The 23,080-nt window shown below is 42.9% G+C and overlaps 1 protein-coding gene across 1 annotated transcript in view; it reads right to left on the bottom strand.

Moving 5' to 3' along the window:
• The window catches only part of crhr1 (corticotropin releasing hormone receptor 1), a 169,810-nt gene that overhangs the window by 15,086 nt on the left and 131,644 nt on the right, over nucleotides 1-23,080 (bottom strand). Inside the window, exons 8-13 of the mRNA XM_035770873.2 lie at nucleotides 21,358-21,511; nucleotides 21,182-21,242; nucleotides 18,814-18,886; nucleotides 16,434-16,519; nucleotides 6,171-6,309; nucleotides 5,919-5,960 (exon numbers count right to left, since the gene is read on the bottom strand). Of these exons, the coding sequence (XP_035626766.1) occupies nucleotides 5,919-5,960; nucleotides 6,171-6,309; nucleotides 16,434-16,519; nucleotides 18,814-18,886; nucleotides 21,182-21,242; nucleotides 21,358-21,511 (555 nt within the window). The remainder of the gene's footprint in view (nucleotides 1-5,918; nucleotides 5,961-6,170; nucleotides 6,310-16,433; nucleotides 16,520-18,813; nucleotides 18,887-21,181; nucleotides 21,243-21,357; nucleotides 21,512-23,080) is intronic.

The following is a 23,080-nucleotide window of genomic DNA, read 5'->3' as shown; positions in this document are numbered from 1 at the left end:
CAGTTCAGGCTGGATCTGAATTATCTTTAGAGAAACTGTGCAATGTGCGCACAGAAAAAAAAACGGAACAAAATGCAATTCAAATAAGTCAATTGGTTGTTTTAAAAAACGAAAAATAACCAACATTTCGGTAATCACTCAACACTATCATCAGGGCAAGGACTCTAACAGATTTTGAAAGCGTTCCACAGGGATGCTGGCCTATGTTGACTCCAATGCTTCCCACAGTTGTCAAGTTAGCTGGATGTCCTTTGGGTGGTGGACCATTCTTCATATACACGGGAAACTGCTGAGCGTGAAAAACCCAGCTGTGTTGCAGTTCTTGACACAAACCTGTGCGCCTGGCACCTATTACCATACCCCTTTCAAAGGCACTTAAATATTTTGTCTTGCCTATTTACCCTCTGAATGGCACATAGACACAATCCATGTCTCATTTGTCTCAATGTTTAACAATGCTTCTTTAACCTGTCTCCTCCCCTTCATCTACGCAGATTGAGGTGGATTTAACAAGTGGCATCAATACTGGATCATAGCTTTCACCTGGATTATTTCCCCTGGTCAGTCTGTCATGGAAAGAGCAGGTGTTCATACTATTTTCTACACTCAATGTTTGTGATAACCTACAGTATTTTACTGAATGAAAATGATTCATGATGTGTCAGTCCAGCCTTAAAGTATGGGTCGCAGCATCTGTGTGATGCCTCAAAAAGCATCTGGTTTCAAAAATTGAAATGACTTCATGTATTATAACAGCAACAGTTCCACCCTAGAAAGATATATATGTAAGAGTGTTTTTAATAGAGAAAAATAAACATGAATAGCTATTTATATGGGTATTTCATTGTTATTTGTTCTAGGCATAAGGGCTATGAAATATACTGATATCTACAGTTGAAGTCAGAGGTTTGCATACACCTTAGCCAAATACGTTTAAACTCATTTAAAACATTTTCTTTTTTGCAATTCCTGACATTTAATCCTAGTAAAAATTCCCTGTCTTAGGTCAGTTAGGATCTCCACTTTATTTGAAGAATGTGAAATGTCAGAATAATAGTAGAGATAATGATTCATTATAGCTTTAATTTCTTTCAGCACATTCCCAGTGGGCCAGAAGTTTACAAACACTGAATTAGTATTTGGTAGCATTGCCTTTAAATTGTTTAGCTGGGGTCAAACATTTCAGGTAGCCTTCCACAAGCTTCCCACAATAAGTTGGGTACATTTTGGCCCATTCCTCCTGACAAAGCTGGTGTAACTGAGTCAGGATTGTAGGCATCCTTGCTCGCATGCACCTTTTCAGTTCTGACCACAAATTTTCTATAGGATTGTGGTCAGCGCTTTGTGATGGCCACTCCAATACCTTGACTTTGTTGTCCTTAAGCCATTATGCCACAACTTTGGAAGTATGCTTGGAATGTGCTTCCATTTGGAAGACCCATTTGCGACCAAGCTTTAACTTCCTGACTGATGTCTTGAGACGTTGCTTCAATATATCCACATCATTTTCTCGCCTCATGATGCCATCTATTTTTTGAAGTGCACCAGTCCCTCCTGCAGCAAAGCACCCCCACAACATGATGCTGCCACCCCCGTGCTTCACGGTTGGGATGTTGTTCTTCAGCTTGCAAGCCTCCCCCTTTTCCTCCAAACATAACAATGGTCATTATGGCCAAACAGCTCTATTTTTGTTTCATCAGACCAGAGGACATTTCTCCAAAAAGTACAATCTTTGTCCCTATGTGCAGATGCAAACTGTAGTCTGTTTTTTAATGAAAGCAGTGGCTTCTTCATTGCTGAGCAACCTTTCAGGTTATGTCGATATAGGACTCGTTTTACTGTGGATATAGATACTTTTGTACCTGACATAATTTTCTGGATTTTTTTGGAGTTTTGGAGTTTTAATGACTCCAACCTAAGTGTATGTAAACTTCCGACTTCAACTGTACGTATAGTTGCATGTTTTCATAAGCTTGGGTTCCAGGAAAACAGAATTTCTCATTTGGGTTCCAGGCTGAAAAGGTTTAAGAACCCTGTGTTAGTCTAAAGACAGTATGCAGCTTTGATGTAGCGATTTGCACTACACTATAATTATTCACAGGTTATTGTAGGTGAATGTCAGATCTACTCAAATGTGAGTTTCACATGTATTTCCATAAGGTTGGAGGTGATTACTGTAGTATAGGCTAGGCTGGGAGTTAGGCCTGCTCTTTTTCTTGTGCGTGGGTGTGAAAATGTAACTGGCCTATTGTCCTGACAGGTTTGACAATCTTATACACAGCCTGCCATGAGTGTGAAATCATTAACATTTCAAAATAGCGAAGGCAATTGTGTAAGGCTAAAGAGTCGCCAGAGAAATTAAGGTTTGAAAAACCACATCATGTCACATGGAAAATCACAGGATTTCAAATGTGACATTTCCATTTCGTTTTGGAACACTTCACGTGGTTTTTCACAAGTGATCACATAACCTTTCACATGTGGAACCATGTGTTGTAGGAACATTTGTTTTTAGTTTCACACTGGTTGTGGGAACAAAGCCATATGCTTACTGACCGGTAGAACTGAACGTTTATTAAGAACGCTTTGCCTGTTCTGGGGACGTTTATTTATAGGTTGTAGGGAGGTTCTGAGAACGTTTTACTCTGACCACCACTTGGTTTTCATGGGATTCAATACATGACATTCAATTCAATAGGTTTATCTGCTTGTGGGGTCCAGTGGCTTTGAAACACACGACAAAAAGACATCCGTCCGGACTCTGGAATATTGAACAAATACACCATAGCTATCACTACAACCCAGGTATTGCTCAGTCTTTTCACACAGGAGTTTTTACTCGGGACTACATGCATAGATACCCAGCAGATCCAATTTAAAGAGCATTTTCTCCCTGCTAGTGAGGTTAGCACAAGGTGAGTGAATCTTTGTTTTGGCTAGGCTAGGTTTTCCCCTTGCAGCATGCTTTAAGTCTGTCATTAGAGTCAGAGTTGTGTGTATTGCTTCAAGGGGTCTCCCAGCAGCATAGGAGTTATTAAAAGAATATTCTGGAGAGGAGAGAAGGTTAAAACCCTGCTGTTCATCATGATTTCAGTGCAGTTGGTTAGCGTTAATATCAGTTAGGTCATTAACCGAGCTTGCACTGTAAGTGTAAAGGAGAGCTGTATTAGATTGAAGTTGGCCGCGGCTGACTGGTACGGAAAAACCAGCACCTCTTTCTACTCTCTTTCCTACTGCTTGAGTAACGGCACTTCTTCTAGAATATCAGAGTAGAGAAGGCTAGTTAATAACATTTACCTGTGTGTCTGAGGTTAGTACTACTCTGGTTCTCCTTATGTGGTAAATGGTGAAAAAAAGCTGAAAAAAAAACAATCGGTCCTCTCTGGCTTTACTTCACAGATCGCTGATGGTTCATGATAACATATGAACACCCGCCGAACTCCACCATTTGTCCTTTGGATGGAGTCCCATGACTCCATCAAGAGCAACGAATTAGCTGCTGCTCGACATTAGCAAGCCGACGGGAGAAACGGAGGTTGATTAGCTAAGCAAACTGCCAGCACACATCTATTGAGTGGCCACTTTTGCCCTAAGTAACTGCACCTCAGTGGGAGATATCTGCCACACTAAGTGGCGTCATGCTAACATACTGTACATTGATCTCTTTTCAGCGTTAGTGTGGAGGCTTCACTTCATCCTTCATGACTCTCCTTGTAATAAAATAAATGCATTTATAAACCAAAATACACGGATGCGTTATCCAGGAGACATGACCCGGATAGTCTCCTGTTGAGACAGAATGCTCCAGGGAGAATGGGATACCTGAGGAGGTAACTGCAATGTTTACATCAAGCTGTGTAGCAAGAGTACTTTCACAGCTCTCCCAAGGGTTTTTCAGGTTTTAGGGCAAGCAATTTTTGTAACTCCAGACAGATTTAGGTTTCTCACCGGTTAATATTTTATGACAAATCCATTTAGGCATCCTATTCCTTATATAGTGCACTACCTCTTAACATGGTACCATGCAGCCTCTGACATGGGGTGTGTATACAATGGGCAAAAAAGTATTTAGTCAGCCACCAATTGTGCAAGTTCTCCCACTTAAAAAGATGAGAGGCCTGTAATTTTCATCATAGGTACACTTCAAGAATGAAGAAAATCCAGAAAATCACATTGTAGGATTTTTTATGAATTTATTTGCAAATTATGCTGGAAAATAAGTATTTGGTCACCTACAAACAAGCAAGATTTCTGGCTCTCACAGACCTGTAACTTCTTCTTTAAGAAGCTCCTCTGTCCTCCACTCGTTACCTGTATTAATGGCACCTGTTTGAACTTGTTATCAGTATAAAAGACACCTGTCCACAACCTCAAACAGTCACACTCCAAACTCCACTATGGCCAAGACCAAAGAGTTGTCAAAGGACACCAGAAACAAAATTGTAGACCTGCACCAGGCTGGGAAGACTGAATCTGCAAAAGGTAAGCAGCTTGGTTTGAAGAAATCAACTGTGGGAGCAATTATTAGGAAATACAAGACCACTGATAATCTCCCTCCATCTAGGGCTCCACGCAAGATCTCACCCCGTGGGGTCAAAATGATCACAAGAACGGTGAGCAAAAATCCCAGAACCACACGGGGGGACGTAGTGAATGACCTGCAGAGAGCTGGGACCAAAGTAACAAAGCCTACCATCAGTAACACACTACGCCGCCAGGGACTCAAATCCTGCAGTGCCAGACGTGTCCCCCTGCTTAAGCTAGTACATGTCCAGGCCCGTCTGAAGTTTGCTAGAGAGCATTTGGATGATTCAGAAGAAGATTGGGAGAATGTCATATGGTCAGATGAAACCAAAATATAACTTTTTGGTAAAAACTCAACTCGTCATGTTTGGAGGACAAAGAATGCTGAGTTGCATCCAAAGAACACCATACCTACTGTGAAGCTTGGGGGTTGAAACATAATGCTTTGGGGCTGTTTTTCTGCAAAGGGACCAGTTCGACTGATCTGTGTAAAGGAAAGAATGAATGGGGCCGTGTATTGTGAGATTTTGAGTGAAAACCTCCTTCCATCAGCAAGGGCATTGAATATGAAACGTGGCTGGGTCTTTCAGCATGACAATGATCCCAAACACACCACCCGGACAACGAAGGAGTGGCTTCGTAAGAAGCATTTCAAGGTCCTGGAGTGGCCTAGCCAGTCTCCAGATCTCAACCCCATAGAAAATCTTTGGAGGGAGTTGAAAGTCCGTGTTGCCCAGCAACAGCCCCAAAACATCACTGCTCTAGAGGAGAACTGCATGGAGGAATGGGCCAAAATACCAGCAACAGTGTGTGAAAACCTTGTGACGACTTACAGAAAACATTTGGCCTCTGTCATTGCCAACAAAGGGTATATAACAAAGTATTGAGATAAACTTTTGTTATTGACCAAATACTTATTTTCCACCAAAATTTCAAATAAATTCATAAAAAATCCTACAATGTGATTTTCTGGATTTTTCCCCCTCATTTTGTCTGGCATAGTTGAAGTGTACCTATGATGAAAATTACAGGCCTCTCTCATCTTTTTAAGTGGGAGAACTTGCACAATTGGTGGCTGACTAAATACTTTTTTGCCCCACTGTATATGTGTTGGGCCAGGGTGAAGCTCATTGTGATCCTATTAATTCTGCTGTCCAGTGGTGTAAATCTGCATGTCCAAGGTAACCCTGCTGCTTGCCTTGCATTTTAGATGACACAATACATTTTTAGCTCTGCATGAAATGGTGCCAAGTAGACATGTTTCTAATAGTCCTGGGAGGAATGAGAGTAGGGTTGGAGGGAGGGATAGTGGGAGGGAGGGATTGGAAAGGAAAACGCATTAAGGGTACAGTGTGAGCGGTGGGGGATCATGGGACAAACATGAATCTGCTTACCTCGCTGTTCAGGAAGCAATAAAACACTGACACGAAAAAGCCCTGGAGAACAGAGACAAAGGGAAAGATGGCGAGAGGAGAGAGAAAGAGTGTTAAACATTTGAAGATAGGATGAGCAGTGCGAGCAGCACTACATTGTACTGTAGCCTACATCTATTTCGTTTTGTGACACGTTATATGCTTCAGAATGTTTACAGCGTCAAACTAGTTCTCAAACCCTCTATAAACACTTTTCATTTGGCCTGGGCATACCTGAAAAGACTCCAGGATGGAGTTGAAGTAGATGAAGACTATTTGGGCGACCTCATCCTCCCCTCCCGGGTTGACGAAAAATAGCATGTAGGTGATGCCCAGGAGAGGCAGCAGCACCAGAGTGGCCTTCACTGCTTTCCTGATGGACACACAGTAACACAAGAGTCATATTATTAAATAAAGACCTGGCCGCCAACTAGAGAGTCAATTAGATACAGACACAGAGCCATACTAAAACACAAATAGATACCTAAAATAGACCTGCCAGGCAACTAGTGGGCCAATACTAATTTGCTAACGGCTGCCACGTTTTTTTTTTCTCCTGTTCTGTGATTTTATGGTTCATGAGAGCACTCACAATACTGTCGTGTGTAGTTTGGATTTATGGTGTCGATATATCTTTAAGGGCAGTGATAATGTTTTTCAAGTTCTTACAATACTTTGATTCCACACTGGGTCTGTGGTTACATATTCAAACCATGGCAGCAGTTTCCAGTTCACATGCATACTGAATTACCTCATAGTCCTTACAGCACTATAACAGGTAGACGAATAACTCCACATTTGAATTGCTGAGTCAGTGGCTGTGTGTTTGTGTCCGTGTTTGTGTGTGTGCGTGCGCGCCCCATGGCGCTCTCACACCTGTGAATGAGTGAGTGGCAGCTGTGCCCATCACTTCCATGCAGAGACCCCCGATGTCAGCTGCCGAAACTGTTACCCAGCGCTGTCAGAGCTAGCATGTTGCCGTACTGCCCTCTCGTCTACACTGACAATTTGAGCACAAAATGAATGTACAATTTCTGACATGGCCTAAAGTAATGTGACACGGGCACATTCTTTCAATTCATCCATTTCCCAGTGGAAGTGCATTGCTGTGGTGCATTCCAGCTATACGGCCCACCAAGGGGTTAATGTATGAGGACAAGGTCATGTTCTAGGTCATACTGGCCTCTCATCCATCAGCATATTATTAATCATCAGTGAAGTGCTGACCAGCAGAGTCCAATAGAGGAGCACTAGCTGAGGCTCAATGGTGCGAGACCCACAAAATGGCACCCTATTCCCTACATAGTGCACTACTTTTGACCAGGGCCGGCCCTGGTTAAAAGTGGTGCACTGTATAGATAATAAGGTGCCATTTGGGACGCAGGCTAAAAGCTGACTGTAGGGTAACGAACGTAGCCTTTATAATCACATTAGTGAAGCCAAATTGAATTTGCTCAATAAGAAGTTTGATTGACAAATGACTCCATTAGAATAACAATAATGAGATATTTGCTTGCCTACTTTCCAATCAGATGACCCCATGCAGCGTCTGCCACTCTGGGTTCATTATCCAAGGAATCAGTCAAACTGTCAGATTTTACTGTTCCAAAAAAAGGTGTGAAAATATTATTATTACGGCTTGTGAATAGTCAGCATGGTGTGTTGTGTTAGCTGGTTACAGTAGCTGTGAAGGGTGCGAGGGTTTATGAAGATACAGCTACACACAGGCACGGGCATGGGCACGCACACACGCGGAACACACGCACACACTCTCCCACCCGACCTGGTTCCATACAGAAATAAATTATTACAATTCAACCAGACAGGTATCGATCATTAGGTTTCTTCCAACGAGGCCATTGATGTTTCCTGGGCGTGTATTAATTAACAGCATATTGATGTCTACTTTACAGCTGGGGCTGGCTCAGCTGACCCTGGATGCATCCAAAATTGCACCCTAATCCCTACAGTGCCTATAGAAAGTCTACACCCCCTTGGACTTTTTTTCACATTTTGTTGTGCATTCAGACCCCTTTTTTAGGCAAGCCTAAATAAGTTCAGAAGTAAAATTTAGCTTAACAAATAATATAATAAGTTCTATGGACTAATAGGGGTTGATATGATTTTTTATGACCACCCCTTCCTCTGTCCCCCATACATTCAGCATCTGTAATGTCCCACAGTCAAGTGTTACATTTCAAGCACCTATTCAACTACAAAGACCAGGGAGCTTTTCAAAAGCCTCATAAATAAGGGCAGTGATTGGTAAATGGGTAACAATAACAAATGACATATTCAATATCCTTAAGCATGGTCAAGTTAATAATTATGCTGTGGATGATGTATTAAACCTCACAGACACATCAAAGATGCAGTCATCCTTCTGCACTGAGCTGCAGGACAGGAAGGAAACTGCTAAGGGATGTCACCATGAGGCCATTGCAGCTGTTTTAACATCACCAAAGTTCAATGGCTGTGATGGGAGAAAACGGAGGATGGATCAACAACATTGTAGCGACTCCACAATAATGACCTAAATGACAGAGTGAAAAGAAGAATTCAAATACACAAAACATGCATACAGTACGTATGCAACAAAGCATCAAAGTCATACCAACAACAACAACAAACAATGGCAAAGGAATACAATAAAGTAAAATCAAATTGTATTTGTCACATACACGTGGTTAGCAGATGTTAATGCGAGTGTAGCGAAATGCTTGTGCTTCTAGTTCCGACAGTGCAGTAATATAACAATACCCCAAGTAATCTAACAATACCCCAACAACTACCTAATACACACAAATCTAAAGGGGCGAATGAGAATATGTACATGTAAACATACAGTGCCTTGCGAAAGTATTCGGCCCCCTTGAACTTTGCGACCTTTTGCCACATTTCAGGCTTCAAACATAAAGATATAAAACTGTATTTTTTTGTGAAGAATCAACAACAAGTGGGACACAATCATGAAGTGGAACGACATTTATTGGATATTTCAAACTTTTTTAACAAATCAAAAACTGAAAAATTGGGCGTGCAAAATTATTCAGCCCCTTTACTTTCAGTGCAGCAAACTCTCTCCAGAAGTTCAGTGAGGATCTCTGAATGATCCAATGTTGACCTAAATGACTAATGATGATAAATACAATCCACCTGTGTGTAATCAAGTCTCCGTATAAATGCACCTGCACTGTGATAGTCTCAGAGGTCCGTTAAAAGCGCCACCACAATTTGCAAATAAATTCATAAAAAATCCTACAATGTGATTTTCTGGATTTGTTTCTCATTTCGTCTGTCATAGTTGAAGTGTACCTATGATGAAAATAACAGGCCTCTCTCATCTTTTTAAGTGGGAGAACTTGCACAATTGGTGGCTGACTAAATACTTTTTTGCCCCACTGTATCACACCAGACATGTAACCAGGGGTCTTTTCATAGTCCCCAAATCCAGAACAAATTCAAGAAAAAGTACCGTATTATATAGAGCCCTTATTTCATGGAACTTCCTTCCATCTCATATTGTTTCAAAAAACAGATAAAGCAACACCTCATGGCACAACGCCTCTCCCCTATTTTGACCTAGATAGTTTGTGTGTATTCATTGATATGTAGGCTACATGTGCCTTTAAAAAAATGTTTGGAGTTCTGTCCTTGAGCTGTTCTTGTCTAATGATGTTCTGTATTATGTCATTCTGTATTATGTTTCATGTTTTGTGTGGACCCCAGGAAGAGCAGATGCTGCTTTTGCAGCAGCTAATGGGGTTCCTAATAAAATACCACATTTTTGTACTGTCCATATGTAGCTCGTTTTTGGTCACGGGTCCAGGAAGGGCTGAAGAATTGCAACATTTACCTAGAACTAACGCTGCAGATTTTTTTATTTATTTTTTATTTATTTCACCTTTATTTAACCAGGTAGGCTAGTTGAGAACAAGTTCTCATTTGCAACTGCAACCTGGCCAAGATAAAGCATAGCAGTGTGAACAGACAACACAGAGTTACACTTGGAGTAAACAATTAACAAGTCAATAACACAGTAGAAAAAAAGGGGAGTCTATATACAATGTGTGCAAAAGGCATGAGGAGGTAGGCGAATAATTACAATATTGCAGATTAACACTGGAGTGATAAATGATCAGATGATCATGTACAGGTGGAGATATTGGTGTGCAAAAGAGCAGAAAAGTACATGAATAAAAACTGTGGGGATGAGGTAGGTGAAAATGGGTGGGCTATTTACCAATAGATTATGTACAGCTGCAGCGATCGGTTAGCTGCTCAGATAGCTGATGTTTGAAGTTGGTGAGGGAGATAAAAGTCTCCAACTTCAGCGATTTTTGCAATTCGTTCCAGTCACAGGCAGCAGAGTGCTGGAACGAAAGGCGGCCGAATGAGGTGTTGGCTTTAGGGATGATCAGTGAGATACACCTGCTGGAGCGCGTGCTACGGATGGGTGTTGCCATCGTGACCAGTGAACTGAGATAAGGCGGAGCTTTAAATAGCATGGCCTTGTAGATGACCTGGAGCCAGTGGGTCTGGCGACGAATATGTAGCGAGGGCCAGCCGACTAGAGCATACAAGTCGCAGTGGTGGGTAGTATAAGGTGCTTTAGTGACAAAACGGATGGCACTGTGATAAACTGCATCCAGTTTGCTGAGTAGAGTGTTGGAAGCGATTTTGTAGATGACATCGCCGAAGTCGAGGATCGGTAGGATAGTCAGTTTTACTAGGGTAAGCTTGGCAGCGTGAGTGAAGGAGGCTTTGTTGCGGAATAGAAAGCCGACTCTTGATTTGATTTTCGATTGGAGATGTTTGATATGGGTCTGGAAGGAGAGTTTGCAGTCTAGCTAGACACCTAGGTACTTATAGGTGTCCACATATTCAAGGTCGGAACCAGAAAGTGTGGTGATGCTAGTCGGGCATGCCGGTGCAGGCAGCGATCGGTTGAAAAGCATGCATTTGGTTTTACTAGCGTTTAAGAGCAGTTGGAGGCCACGGAAGGAGTGCTGTATGGCATTGAAGCTTGTTTGGAGGTTAGATAGCACAGTGTCCAATGACGGGCCGAAAGTATATAGAATGGTGTCGTCTGCGTAGAGGTGGATCAGGGAATCGCCCGCAGCAAGAGCAACATCATTGATATATACAGAGAAAAGAGTCGGCCCGAGAATTGAACCCTGTGGCAGCCCCATAGAGACTGCCAGAGGACCGGACAGCATGCCCTCCGATTTGACACACTGAACTCTGTCTGCAAAGTAATTGGTGAACCAGGCAAGGCAGTCATCCGAAAAACCGAGGCTACTGAGTCTGCCGATCAGAATATGGTGATTGACAGAGTCGAAAGCCTTGGCAAGGTCGATGAAGACGGCTGTACAGTACTGTCTTTTATCGATGGCGGTTATGATGTCGTTTAGTACCTTGAGTGTGGCTGAGGTGCACCCGTGACCGGCTCGGAAACCAGATTGCATAGCGGAGAAGGTACGGTGGGATTCGAGATGGTCAGTGACCTGTTTGTTGACTTGGCTTTCGAAGACCTTAGATAGGCAGGGCAGAATGGATATAGGTCTGTAACAGTTTGGGTCCAGGGTGTCTCCCCCTTTGAAGAGGGGGATGACTGCGGCAGCTTTCCAATCCTTGAGGATCTCAGACGATATGAAGGAGAGGTTGAACAGGCTGGTAATAGGGGTTGCGACAATGGCGGCAGATAGTTTCAGAAATAGAGGGTCCAGATTGTCAAGCCCAGCTGATTTATACGGGTCCAGGTTTTGCAGCTCTTTCAGAACATCTGCTATCTGGATTTGGGTAAAGGAGAACCTGGAGAGGCTTGGGCGAGGAGCTGCGTGGAGGCCGGAGCTGTTGGCAGAGGTAGGAGTAGCCAGGCGGAAGGCACGGCCAGCCGTTGAGAAATGCTTGTTGAAGTTTTCAATAATCATGGATTTTGTCGGTGGTGACCGTGTTCCCTAGCCTCAGTGCAGTGGGCAGCTGGGAGGAGGTGCTCTTGTTCTCCATGGACTTCACAGTGTCCCAGAACTTTTTGGAGTTGGAGCTACAGGATGCAAACTTCTGCCTGAAGAAGCTGGCCTTAGCTTTCCTGACTGACTGAGTGTATTGGTTCCTGACTTCCCTGAACAGTTGCATATCGCGGGGACTGTTCGATGCTATTGCAGTCCGCCACAGGATGTTTTTGTGCTGGTCGAGGGCAGTCAGGTCTGGAGTGAACCAAGGGCTGTATCTGTTCTTAGTTTTGCATTTTTGAACGGAGCATGCTTATCTAAAATGGTGAGGAAGTTACTTTTAAAGAATGACCAGGCATCCTCAACTGACGGGATGAGGTCAATGTCCTTCCAGGATACCCGGGCCAGGTCGATTAGAAAGGCCTGCTCACAGAAGTGTTTTAGGGAGCTTTTGACAGTGATGAGGGGTGGTCGTTTGACTGCGGCACCGTAGCGGATACAGGCAATGAGGCAGTGGTCGCTGAGATCCTGGTTGAAGACAGTGGAGGTGTATTTGGAGGGCCAGTTGGTCAGGATGACGTCTATGAGGGTGGCCTTGCTTACAGAGTTAGGGTTGTACCTGGTGGGTTCCTTGCTGATTTGTGTGAGATTGAGGGCATCTAGCTTAGATTGTAGGACTGCCGGGGTGTTAAGCATATCCCAGTTTAGGTCACCTAACAGAACAAACTCTGAAGCTAGATGGGGGGCAATCAATTCACAAATGGTGTCCAGGGCACAGCTTGGAGCTGAGGGGGGTCGGTAGCAGGCGGCAACAGTGAGAGACTTATTTTTGGAGAGAGTAATTTTCAGAATTAGATGTTCAAACTGTTTGGGTATGGACCTGGAAAGTATGACATTACTTTGCAGGCTATCTCTGCAGTAGACTGCAACTCCTCCTCCTTTGGCAGTTCTATCGTGACGGAAGATGTTATAGTTGGGTATGGAAATCTCTGAATTTTTGGTGGCCTTCCTGAGCCAGGATTCAGACACGGCAAGGACATCAGGGTTAGCAGAGTGTGCTAAAGCAGTGAGTAAAACAAACTTAGGGAGGAGGCTTCTGATGTTGACATGCATGAAACCAAGGCTTTTTCGACCACAGAAGTCAACAAATGAGGGTGCCTGGGGACATGCAGGGCCTGGGTTTACCTCCACATCACCCGCGGAACAGAGAAGGAGTAGTATGAGGGTGCGGCTAAAGGCTATCAAAACTGGTCGCCTAGAGCGTTGGGGACAGAGAATAAGAGGAGCAGGTTTCTGGGCATGGTAGAATATATTCAGGGCATAATGCGCAGACAGGGGTATGGTGGGGTGCGGGTACGGCGGAGGTAAGCCCAGGCACTGGGTGATGATGAGAGAGGTTTTATCTCTGGACATGCTGGTTGTAATGGGTGAGGTCACCGCATATGTGGGAGGTGGGACAAAGGAGGTATCAGGGGTATGAGGAGTGGGACTAGGGGCTCCATTGTGAACTAAAACAATGATAACTAACCTGAGCAACAGTATACAAGGCATATTGACATTTGAGAGAGACATACAGCGAGGTGTAACGGATGTGAAACGGCTAGCTTAGTTAGCGGTGTGCGCTAAATAACATTTCAATCGGTTACGTCACTTGCTCTGAGACCTTGAAGTAGTATTTCCCCTTGCTCTGCAAGGGCCGCGGCTCTTGTGGAGCGATGGGTAATGATGCTTCGAGGGTGAATGTTGTCGTTGTGTGCAGAAGGTCCCTGGTTCGGGCGAGGGGACGGTTTAAAAGTATACTGTTACATTGATGCTGTTGACCCGGATTACTGGTTCGTGCGGAAAAAGGAGGAAGGTCAAAAGGGGGGTGAGTGTAACGGATGTGAAACGGCTAGCTTAGTTAGCGGTGTGCGCTAAATAGCGTTTCAATCGGTTACGTCACTTGCTCTGAGACCTTGAAGTACTAGTTCCCCTTGCTCTGCAAGGGCCGCGGCATTTGTGGAGCGTTGGGTAACGATGCTTCGAGGGTGACTGTTGTCGTTGTGCGCAGAAGGTCCCTGGTTCGCGCCCGGGTATGGGCAAGGGGACGGTTTAAAATTATACTGTTACAGAGGCATACAGTAATCACAGGTGTTGAATTGGGAAAGCTAGCTAAAACAGTGGATGAGACAACAGCTTATCTATCAGCTAGCATAACAACAGCAGGTAAAATGGCATTGACTAGGCAACGGGGTCGACAGATAAAACAAACAAGCAGAATGGAGTACCGTGATTAATGGACAGTCCAGCGTGCATCAGCTATGTAGCCAAGTGATCAGAGTCCAGGGGCAGCGGTGGATGGGGCAGGGGGGCTGGACTGACGAGTGTTATCCAGGTTAAAAAAACTAACAATGACTAAATAGCTTGTAGCTAGTTAGCTGGTTAGCTTCTGGAGGTTCTTGAGTGTTCTTCTTGATAGCAATAATGGGTGATTTGAAAAGTCATAGTCAATCAATCAATAATATAATAATTATTTTAGCAAAAAGAGTTCTTTAATTTACAATCTGTAGAAGCTATGAGAAAAGAAAGGTTCAGTACTTTTGTGAAGCATCACAGCACAGTTGAAAAATAGATGGCAAATAGAAATCCAAAATGGATGATGTTGAGAGATAGATGGGAGGGGTTGAATGGCGCTGAAGGGGGAGGACTAATAACAACAAGAACCAATGTAAAACATATGGGGTGTGTAAAATGTATATAGGTTCAGAAATTTTGTGAAATAGCACAGTTACAAATAGAATGAAAGTTTGTGTGTGTGTGTATATATATAAATGTATGTACAGTTGAACTCAAGTTTACATACACCTTAGCCGAATACATTTAAACTCAGTTTTTCACATTTCCTGACATTTAATCCTAGTAAAAATGTCCTGTCTTAGCTCAGTTAGGATCAGCACTTTATTTAAGAATAAAGTCGAGATTTATTTATTTCAGCTTTTATTTCTTTCATCACATTCCCAGTGGGTCAGAAGTTTACATACACTCAAATAGTTTTTGGTATCATTGCCTTTAAATTGTTTTACTTGGGTCAAACGTTTTGGGTAGCCTTCCACAAGCTTCCCACAAAAAGATGGGTGAATTTTGGCCCATTCTTCCTGACAGTTCTGCCCACAAATTTCATATAGGATTCAGGTCAGGGCTTTGTGATGGCCACTCCAAAACATTTCCCTTGTTGTCTTTAAGCCATTTTGCCACAACTTTGGAAGTATGCTTTGGGTCATTGTCCATTTGGAAGACCCGTTTGTGCCCACGCTATAACTTCCTGACTGATGTCTTGAGATGTTGCTTCAATATATCCACGTAATTTCCCCCCCTCATGATGCCATCAATTTGTGAAGTGCACCAGTCCCTCCTGCAGAAAAGCACCCCCACAACATGATGCTGCCACTCCCATGCTTGACAGTTGGGATGGTGTTCTTCGGCTTGCAACCCTCCCCCTTTTTCCTCCAAACATAATGATGGCCAAAAGGTTCTATTTTTGTTACATCAGACCAGAGGACATTTCTCCAAAAAGTACGATCTTTGTCCCCATGTGCAGTTGCAAACCGTCCTTTTTTTATGGCGGTTTTGGAGCAGTGGCTTCTTCCTTGCTGAACGGCCTTTCAGGTTATGTCGATATAGGGCTAATTTTTACTATGGATATAGATAATTTTGTACTTGTTTCTACCAGCATCTTCACACGGTCCTTTGCTGTTGTTCTGGGATTGATTTGCACTTTTCGCACCAAAGTACGTTCATCTCTAGGAGACAGAACGCGTCTCCTTCCTGAGCGGTATGACGGCTAAGTGGCCCCATGGTGTTTATACTTGTGTACTATTGTTTATACAGATGAACGTGATACCTTCAGGAGTTTGGAAATTGCTCCCAAGGATGAGCCAGACTTGTGGAGGTCTACAATTTTGTTTCTGAGGTCTTGCCTGATTTCTTTTGATTTTCCCATGATGTCAAGCAAAGAGGCACTGAGTTTGAAGGTAGGCCTTGAAATACATCCACAGATACATCTCCAATTGACTCAAATTATGTCAATTAGCCTATCAGAAGCTTCTAAAGTCATGACATAATTTTCTGGAATTTAGAGGAACTTAAAACTTTCCACCTTCTCCTTCTCCAGCAAAGTGGCGATGTTGTTTCCTACCTTCACAGCACTTGAAGAATGTTGGAAATAACAATGGGCAAATATTGTACAATACATGTGTACAAAGCGCTTACCCGAGAAGACTCACTGCTGTCACCGCTGCCCAAGGTGTTTGTAACATATATTGACTCAGGGGCATATACTTATCTAATCAAGTTATATTAGTATTTTAATTTTCATTATTCTTTAAATGTACTTTTTCTTCCACTTTGACGAGTAGATAATAATTAAATTGATTTTAATCCCACTTTGCAACACAATAAAACGTGAAGAAATCCAAGGAGGTAGAGCACTACCTATAGGGGCCTGGTTAAAAGTAATGTACTGTAAAAGGTATAGGGGGACATTTGGGCACTGGTCCTGGCTCACCTGTACTGTATTGTCTCTGAGGTTGTGGAGGCTCTCAGCTTGGTCATTAGGATTCTCACAATGTTGAAGAGGAATATAAAGTTGATCTGAAAACAGAGAGAAAATAAGAATGTAGGAAGATTTACATTGGTAAGTTATGAGAAGGAATTTAATAAAACAATCTTTGTCTGTGCTGGAAATAACTGTCACATGGTTGACATTTTTCTCAATACATTTCAGGAAATTAGAAAAGATGTGTCACAGGCTTGACCTTTCTCTCAGAACATTGCAGTCAATGGGAAAATATGAGTGTAACAGGTTAGACATTTTTCTCAATACATTGCAGTCAATGCGAAAATCTGATAGTCACAGGGTTTCAAGTTTTCAGGCTGATATTGGGCTGATACAGTATTTTGACTGTATGTCAAACAAGGAGTAAAAAAAGCCAATTTAATGCTTCAGAGCAAGGTTTTAGGATTATTGACTACTGAGGAAAATCAATACAAATCTATTTTTTACATTAAAATGTAGCGTACTGGGAGTTACCTCTGTTGCAGAGGCTTGATTCATTAGAGTTACCAGCCCAAAAAATTGCGTCGAAGGGTTCAAGCAAGACACATCTCAACATCAAGGAGACTGTGTGAATCAGGCCTTCATGGTCAAATTGATGCAAAGAAACCACTACTAAAGGACAGCAATAATAAGAAGACTTGGTTGGGCAAAAAAACATGGGCAATGGACATTAGAACAGTGGAAATCTGTCCTTTGGTCTGATGAGTCCAAATTTGAGATTTGTGGTTCCAAATGCCGTGTATTTCTGAGACGCAGAGTAGGTGAACGGATTATCTCCTCATGTGTGGTTCACACCATGGAGCATGGAGGAGTTGGTGTGAGGGTGCTTTGCTGGTAACACTGTCAGTGATTTATTTAGAATTCAAGGCACACTTAACCAGCATGGCTACCACAGCATTCTGGAGTGATACGCCATCCCATCTGGTTTACGCTTAGTGGGACTATCATTTGTTATTGAACAGGACAATGACCCAACACACCTCCAGGCTGTGTAAAGTCTATTTGACCAAGAAGTAGAGTGATGGAGTGCTGCATCAGATGACCTGGTCTCCACAATCACCCGACCTCAACCCAATTGAGATGGTTTGGGATGAGTTGGACCACAGAGTGAAGGACAAGCAGCCAACAAGTACTCAGCATATGTGGGAACTCATTCAAGACTGTTGGAAAAGCATTTCAGGTGAAGCTGGTTGAGAGAATGCCAAGAGTGTGCAAATCTGACAAAATCTGGCTACTTTGAAGAATCTCAAATATAAAATATATTTGGATTTGTTTAATACTTTTAAGGTTACTACATGATTCCATATGTATTATTTCATAGTTTTGATGTCTTCACTATTTTTCTACAATGTAGAAAATAGTCAAAATAAAGAAAAAACGTTGAATGAGTAGTTGTCCAAACCTTTGACTGGTACTGAATTTTCAATCATGTTCCAACGTTATGTGTGAGTATGTGATTAGTTAACTCGGGAGAAGGCATGAGATAAACAGTCACCTATTTAAACTTTCTGATAATCAAAGGTTAGTGATTCATTTGATCTATATTTATGCTTTTGTGACTGTGAATAATCGCTGTGTGCGCTTTGGTGGTCATTTGGTGGTCATCTAACGTAAATATATGTTGTGTTTTCGCTGTAAAACATTTTAAAGGTCGGACACGGTGGGTAGATTAACAAGATGTTTATCTTTCATTTGCTGTGTTTGACTTGTTAATGTGTGAAAGTGAAATATTTCTAAAGAATATTTTTTTTCAGCTGAATGGGAGGGGATGTTCCCTTTAGGGAACTCCTTGTGCCCCCTAGTCCCAACAGGTTAAGGAGGAAATGAGAGTGTAAAGAGAGTCAAAGTGAGCTAAAACGGTCAAAGTTTAGTGTGCTGCCAATCATTTACGATTCATACATATGATCCTCATATCATATTCATTCCAACTGACCCAGTCAGTTCTCAATATGTGTAGTAGGTGTCACACCGTTCAAATAGCTTCACACGATGGTATTACTGCATGTGCGTGAGTGTGTGCGTTGGAAGGCTGCGGTATAAAGTTCACACCATTGAATGTCAATGACCTTTCTACTGTTTGCCTTGAAGCAATTGCTTGACGTCGAAAAACAATTTTCTGCTTGAGTGCCACAATAATGTTATTTTGTCAGTGTTCCCAACTGTGCGGTGCTGTAAATACACACACACACTTAGAGGGAAGGTGTAAAGGGGAAGAACTTGGTGTAGGAAAACCTAACAAGGACAAGGCTAGAACACTATGTCTATAAATGTCTATACTAGGAGGAAAAATATGGAGAAATGTGAAAAGGATTGTGTAACACTGTCTTACCAGCAACACCAGGATCATTGGGCCCTGGTAGATGTAATCCGTGTACACTCCTGCCTTCTTCCCAAACCAGCACCTGCAATTTAGAACACAGAGAGTTGAGCCAATCATACTGGCAGATGCAGAAGGTCCACCAGTCACATTTTTTCAATGACAAAGCAGACTGCGGGACCTTTGCCAACATTTGTTTTTTATAGTTGACTAAAATGAGCATCGGCCTCGGCCAATCACAATTGACATCATAGGTAGGTGAGAGGGCTTAGCCTATCAAAGCCAGTACTGGCAGAGAACAAGAGGCCGTTGTAAAGTCCAGCACCCATCTCTAGCAACAGAAAACACCTAAAACAAAGAATTTTGTGGAATTACATCCACTTTGCAGTGGGATGAAAAAAGGATGAATAAAGGAAGAGAAGACAAGGGGATGAGATGCCTCAGATTCACTCATTCTACAGACTCAGTTCAGTGGAGTGAATCGTTCATTTGTTCTGTCTTCACCTTGTTGGTATCAGAGCGAGAGAGCAAAACGGCTCAGGGTAAAAAAAAAAAGCAGAGGGATTGGGGGAACTGTGTCTGGATAGAGAAGCCAAGTGCACTACTTTTATGATTTAAAAAAATATATATTATTATAAACTCAGCAAAAAAGAAACATCCTCTCACTGTCAAATGTTGATTTTCAGCAAATTTAACATGTGAATATATTTGTATGAACATAACAAGATTCAACAACTGAGACATAAACTGAACAAGTTCCACAGACATGTTATCAACAGAAATGGAATAATGTGTCCCTGATCACTGGGGGGGTCAAAGTAACAGTCAGTATCTGGTGTGACCACCAGCTGCATTAACTACTGCAGTGCATCTCCTCCTCATGGACTGCACCAGATTTGCCATTTCTTGCTGTGAGATGTTACCCCACTCTTCCACCAAGGCACCTGCAAGTCCCCGGACATTTCTGGAGGGAATAGCCCTAGCCGTCACCCTCCGATCCAACAGGTCCCAGACGTGCTCAATGGAATTGAGATCCGGGCTCTTCGCTGGTCATGGCAGAACACTGACATTCCTATCTTGCAGGAAATCACGCACAGAATGAGCAGTATGCCTGGTGGCATTGTCATGCTGGAGGGTCATGTCAGGATGAGCACCACATGAGGGAGGAGAATGTCTTCCCTGTAATGCACAGTGTTGAGATTGCCTGAAATGATAACAAGCTCAGTCCGATGATGCTATGACACACCACCCCAGACCATGACGGACCCTCCACCTCCAAATCGATCCCGCTCCAGAGTACAGGTCTCGGTGTAACGCTCATTCCTTCGATGATAAAAGCGAATCCGACCATCACCCCTGGTGAGACAAAATTGCGATTCATCAGTGAAGAGCCCTTTTTGCCAGTCCTGTCTGGTCCAGCGATGGTGGGTTAGTGCCCATAGGCAACGTTGTTGCAAGTGATGTCTGGTGAGGACCTGCCTTACAACAGGCCTGCAAGCCCCCCATCCAGTCTCTCTCAGCCTATTGTGGACAGTCTGAGCAATGATGGAGGGATTGTGCGTTCCTGGTGTAACTCGGGCAGTTGTTGCCATCCAGTACCTGTCCCACAGGTGTGATGTTCGGATGTAACGATCTCGCGCTGGTGTTGTTACAAGTGGTCTGCAATTGCGACGACGATAAATTGTCCTCCCTGTAGTGCTGTCTTAGGCGTCTCACAGTACGGACATGGCAATTTATTTGCCCTGGCCACAACTGCAGTCCACATGCCTCCTTGCAGCATGCCTAAGGCACATTCACGCAAATGAGCAGGGACCCTGGGCATCTTTCTTTTGGTGTTTTTCATAATTAATCTTGTTTTGGAGACAGCTCTGCACTAGCTGGCACAGCCACAAAGTCCAAAAATCTGATTTTAAACCGAACCCTAACCTTAATCCTAACCTTAACTATACTGCTAGCCCTAATGCCTAACCTTAAATTAAAACCAAAAAGGCAACCTCTGTTTTCATGATTTTTTGCAATATAGCCAATTTTGACCTGGCAAATAAGGGGACATCGCTCAGTTCTGCCACCAGGGTAAGACTCATGACAATAAATGTCAACCTGCTATTCTGTATGCAGAGAAATGGCTGGTTACAGGTTCCCTAAGACTCCCTTAAAATGTGAATGAATTGGTTGTTTAATGACTTGGCAGAAAGCACAATTAAGGAGATGACTAGGCGGCATCCATCTCTCATCCACTACAATGATCACTCTGATGGGTCTGAAAGGAGCTAGACACGGACAAGATTGTTGCCTGATTCCAAAGACAAATCGATACCACAGGGACATGAATAGAGATAGAGAGAACCCGAAAGAGAGAATGAGAAAAAAAAGTGCTTACTTTTCGTTGTCGTAGTAAAGCTTGCCAATGGCCCATGCGATGATGATTGGAAGAGGGATACCTGTAAAACATCACACATCGTCTCTGTTACAGTTGACTTTCATTCTTTGTTATGAGTGAAATTAATCAATCAACCCACATCCGTCTTTCCTTTGATGAATTAAGTGTTAACTCACACCACCCAATGCAGATGAACATCCACTTGCGTAGCTTGTCCGTAGAGTAGGTGAGCACGATGGCTGTATGCAGGTAGCAGCCCTCCCCAAACATCCAGAAGAAGTTTGTCACGTGGAAATAGTTATAGGCTGCCGTGACAAGCCGGCACCACAACTTTTATAGAGAGGAAGGAAAGAATAACAAAAAATATTAAGGCTAGTAAAAATGAAAAAAAGTGAGAGCTGTCAAGCCACCACTGGTTCCTTTCCTCACTCCTTAGGGGGTTGTTGCCGATCCAGGCTGCATCGGAAATGGCGACCTGTAGGCCCTTGTCAAAAGTAGTGCACTATATAGGGAATAGGGTGCCATTTCGGATGCAGCCCTGGTTCTCTAAAAAACACTCAATTTGCGAGTGACACTCCACCGTGGAATCCTTTTTAACATATGCAGCTTGTTGAGCTCCGAGCTCTGAGTAGTGTCAAAAGGTCTCTCTGAATGTTTCCAATTTAGGACTGGTATATAGGCAGATGTCTGGCAAACAAAGATCACCGCGGCAGTATAAGAATGGCAAATTTGACCTCCTGCATTACTTGTTAAACTGCATCATAGCTCTCACTTCCCATGGCCTATGATAGTCTGAGTCATCCAACACTGACAATACCTCTCAACAAGTCCAAAGTCTATATAGATCTGCTATCTTAACCTCTCTTGGGTAGGGGACAGTATTTCCACGCCCGGATGAAAAGAGTGCCCAAAGTAAACTGCCTGTTACTCAGGCCCAGAAGCTAGGATATGCATATAATTGGTAGATTTGGACAGAAAACACTCTAAAGTTTCTAAAACTGTTAAAATAATGTCTGTGACTATAACAGAACTGATATGGCAGGTGAAACCCCGAGAACAAACCATCCCCCCAAGAAAAATTCAGCCTACCACTATTTTCAATGGCTGTCACCTTTATTATAAGGCGAAGTCCTCCCAGATTACAGTTCCTCGGGCTTCCACTAGATGTCAACAGTCTTTAGAAAGAGTTTCAGGCTGTTTTTTGGAAAAATGAGCCAGGAATGGTTTTTCTAGGTGGCTCCCATTTTGGCTGTAGTGTTTCCAAGCGTGTGAATGAGAGCGCGTTCTTTGGTATTTTTCTCCGGAAAAGACTAACGATTCTCCGTCTTAAATTGTATAGTTTATTTACGTATTAGGGTACCTAAGGTTTGATTATAAATGTTGTTTGACTTGTTTGGAAAAGTTTATTAGTAAGGTTTGGGATTCTGTTTTTATGCATTTTGATGGAGGGAAACTGGGTGGATGAATGACTGAAGCACGCCAGCTAAACTAAGTTTTTATGGATATTGTAACGGTTTTCATTAGGTGAAGTAGCTGCGGACCAAAATGCAGCGTGGTTGTTATTCATTGTACTTTAATAAAGAAACTGAAACACGAATAAACTAACAAAACAACAAACGTGCGAAAACCTAAAACAGTCCTATCTGGTGCAAAACACAGAGACAGGAACAATCACCCACAAACACACAGTGAAACCCAGGCTACCTAAATATGGTTCCCAATCAGAGACAATGTCTAACACCTGCCTCTGATTGAGAACCATATCAGGCCAGACATAGAAATAGACAAACAAGACATCCAACATAGAATGCCCACTCAGATCACACCCTGACCAACCAAAACATAGAAACATACAGCAAACTATGGTCAGGGTGTGACAGATATAAAGAAGGACATTAT

The sequence above is a fragment of the Oncorhynchus keta genome, chromosome 5 (genome assembly GCF_023373465.1).
Source record: "Oncorhynchus keta strain PuntledgeMale-10-30-2019 chromosome 5, Oket_V2, whole genome shotgun sequence".
NCBI lineage: Eukaryota > Metazoa > Chordata > Actinopteri > Salmoniformes > Salmonidae > Oncorhynchus > Oncorhynchus keta.
This window is presented reverse-complemented; position numbering and strand designations above follow the sequence as displayed.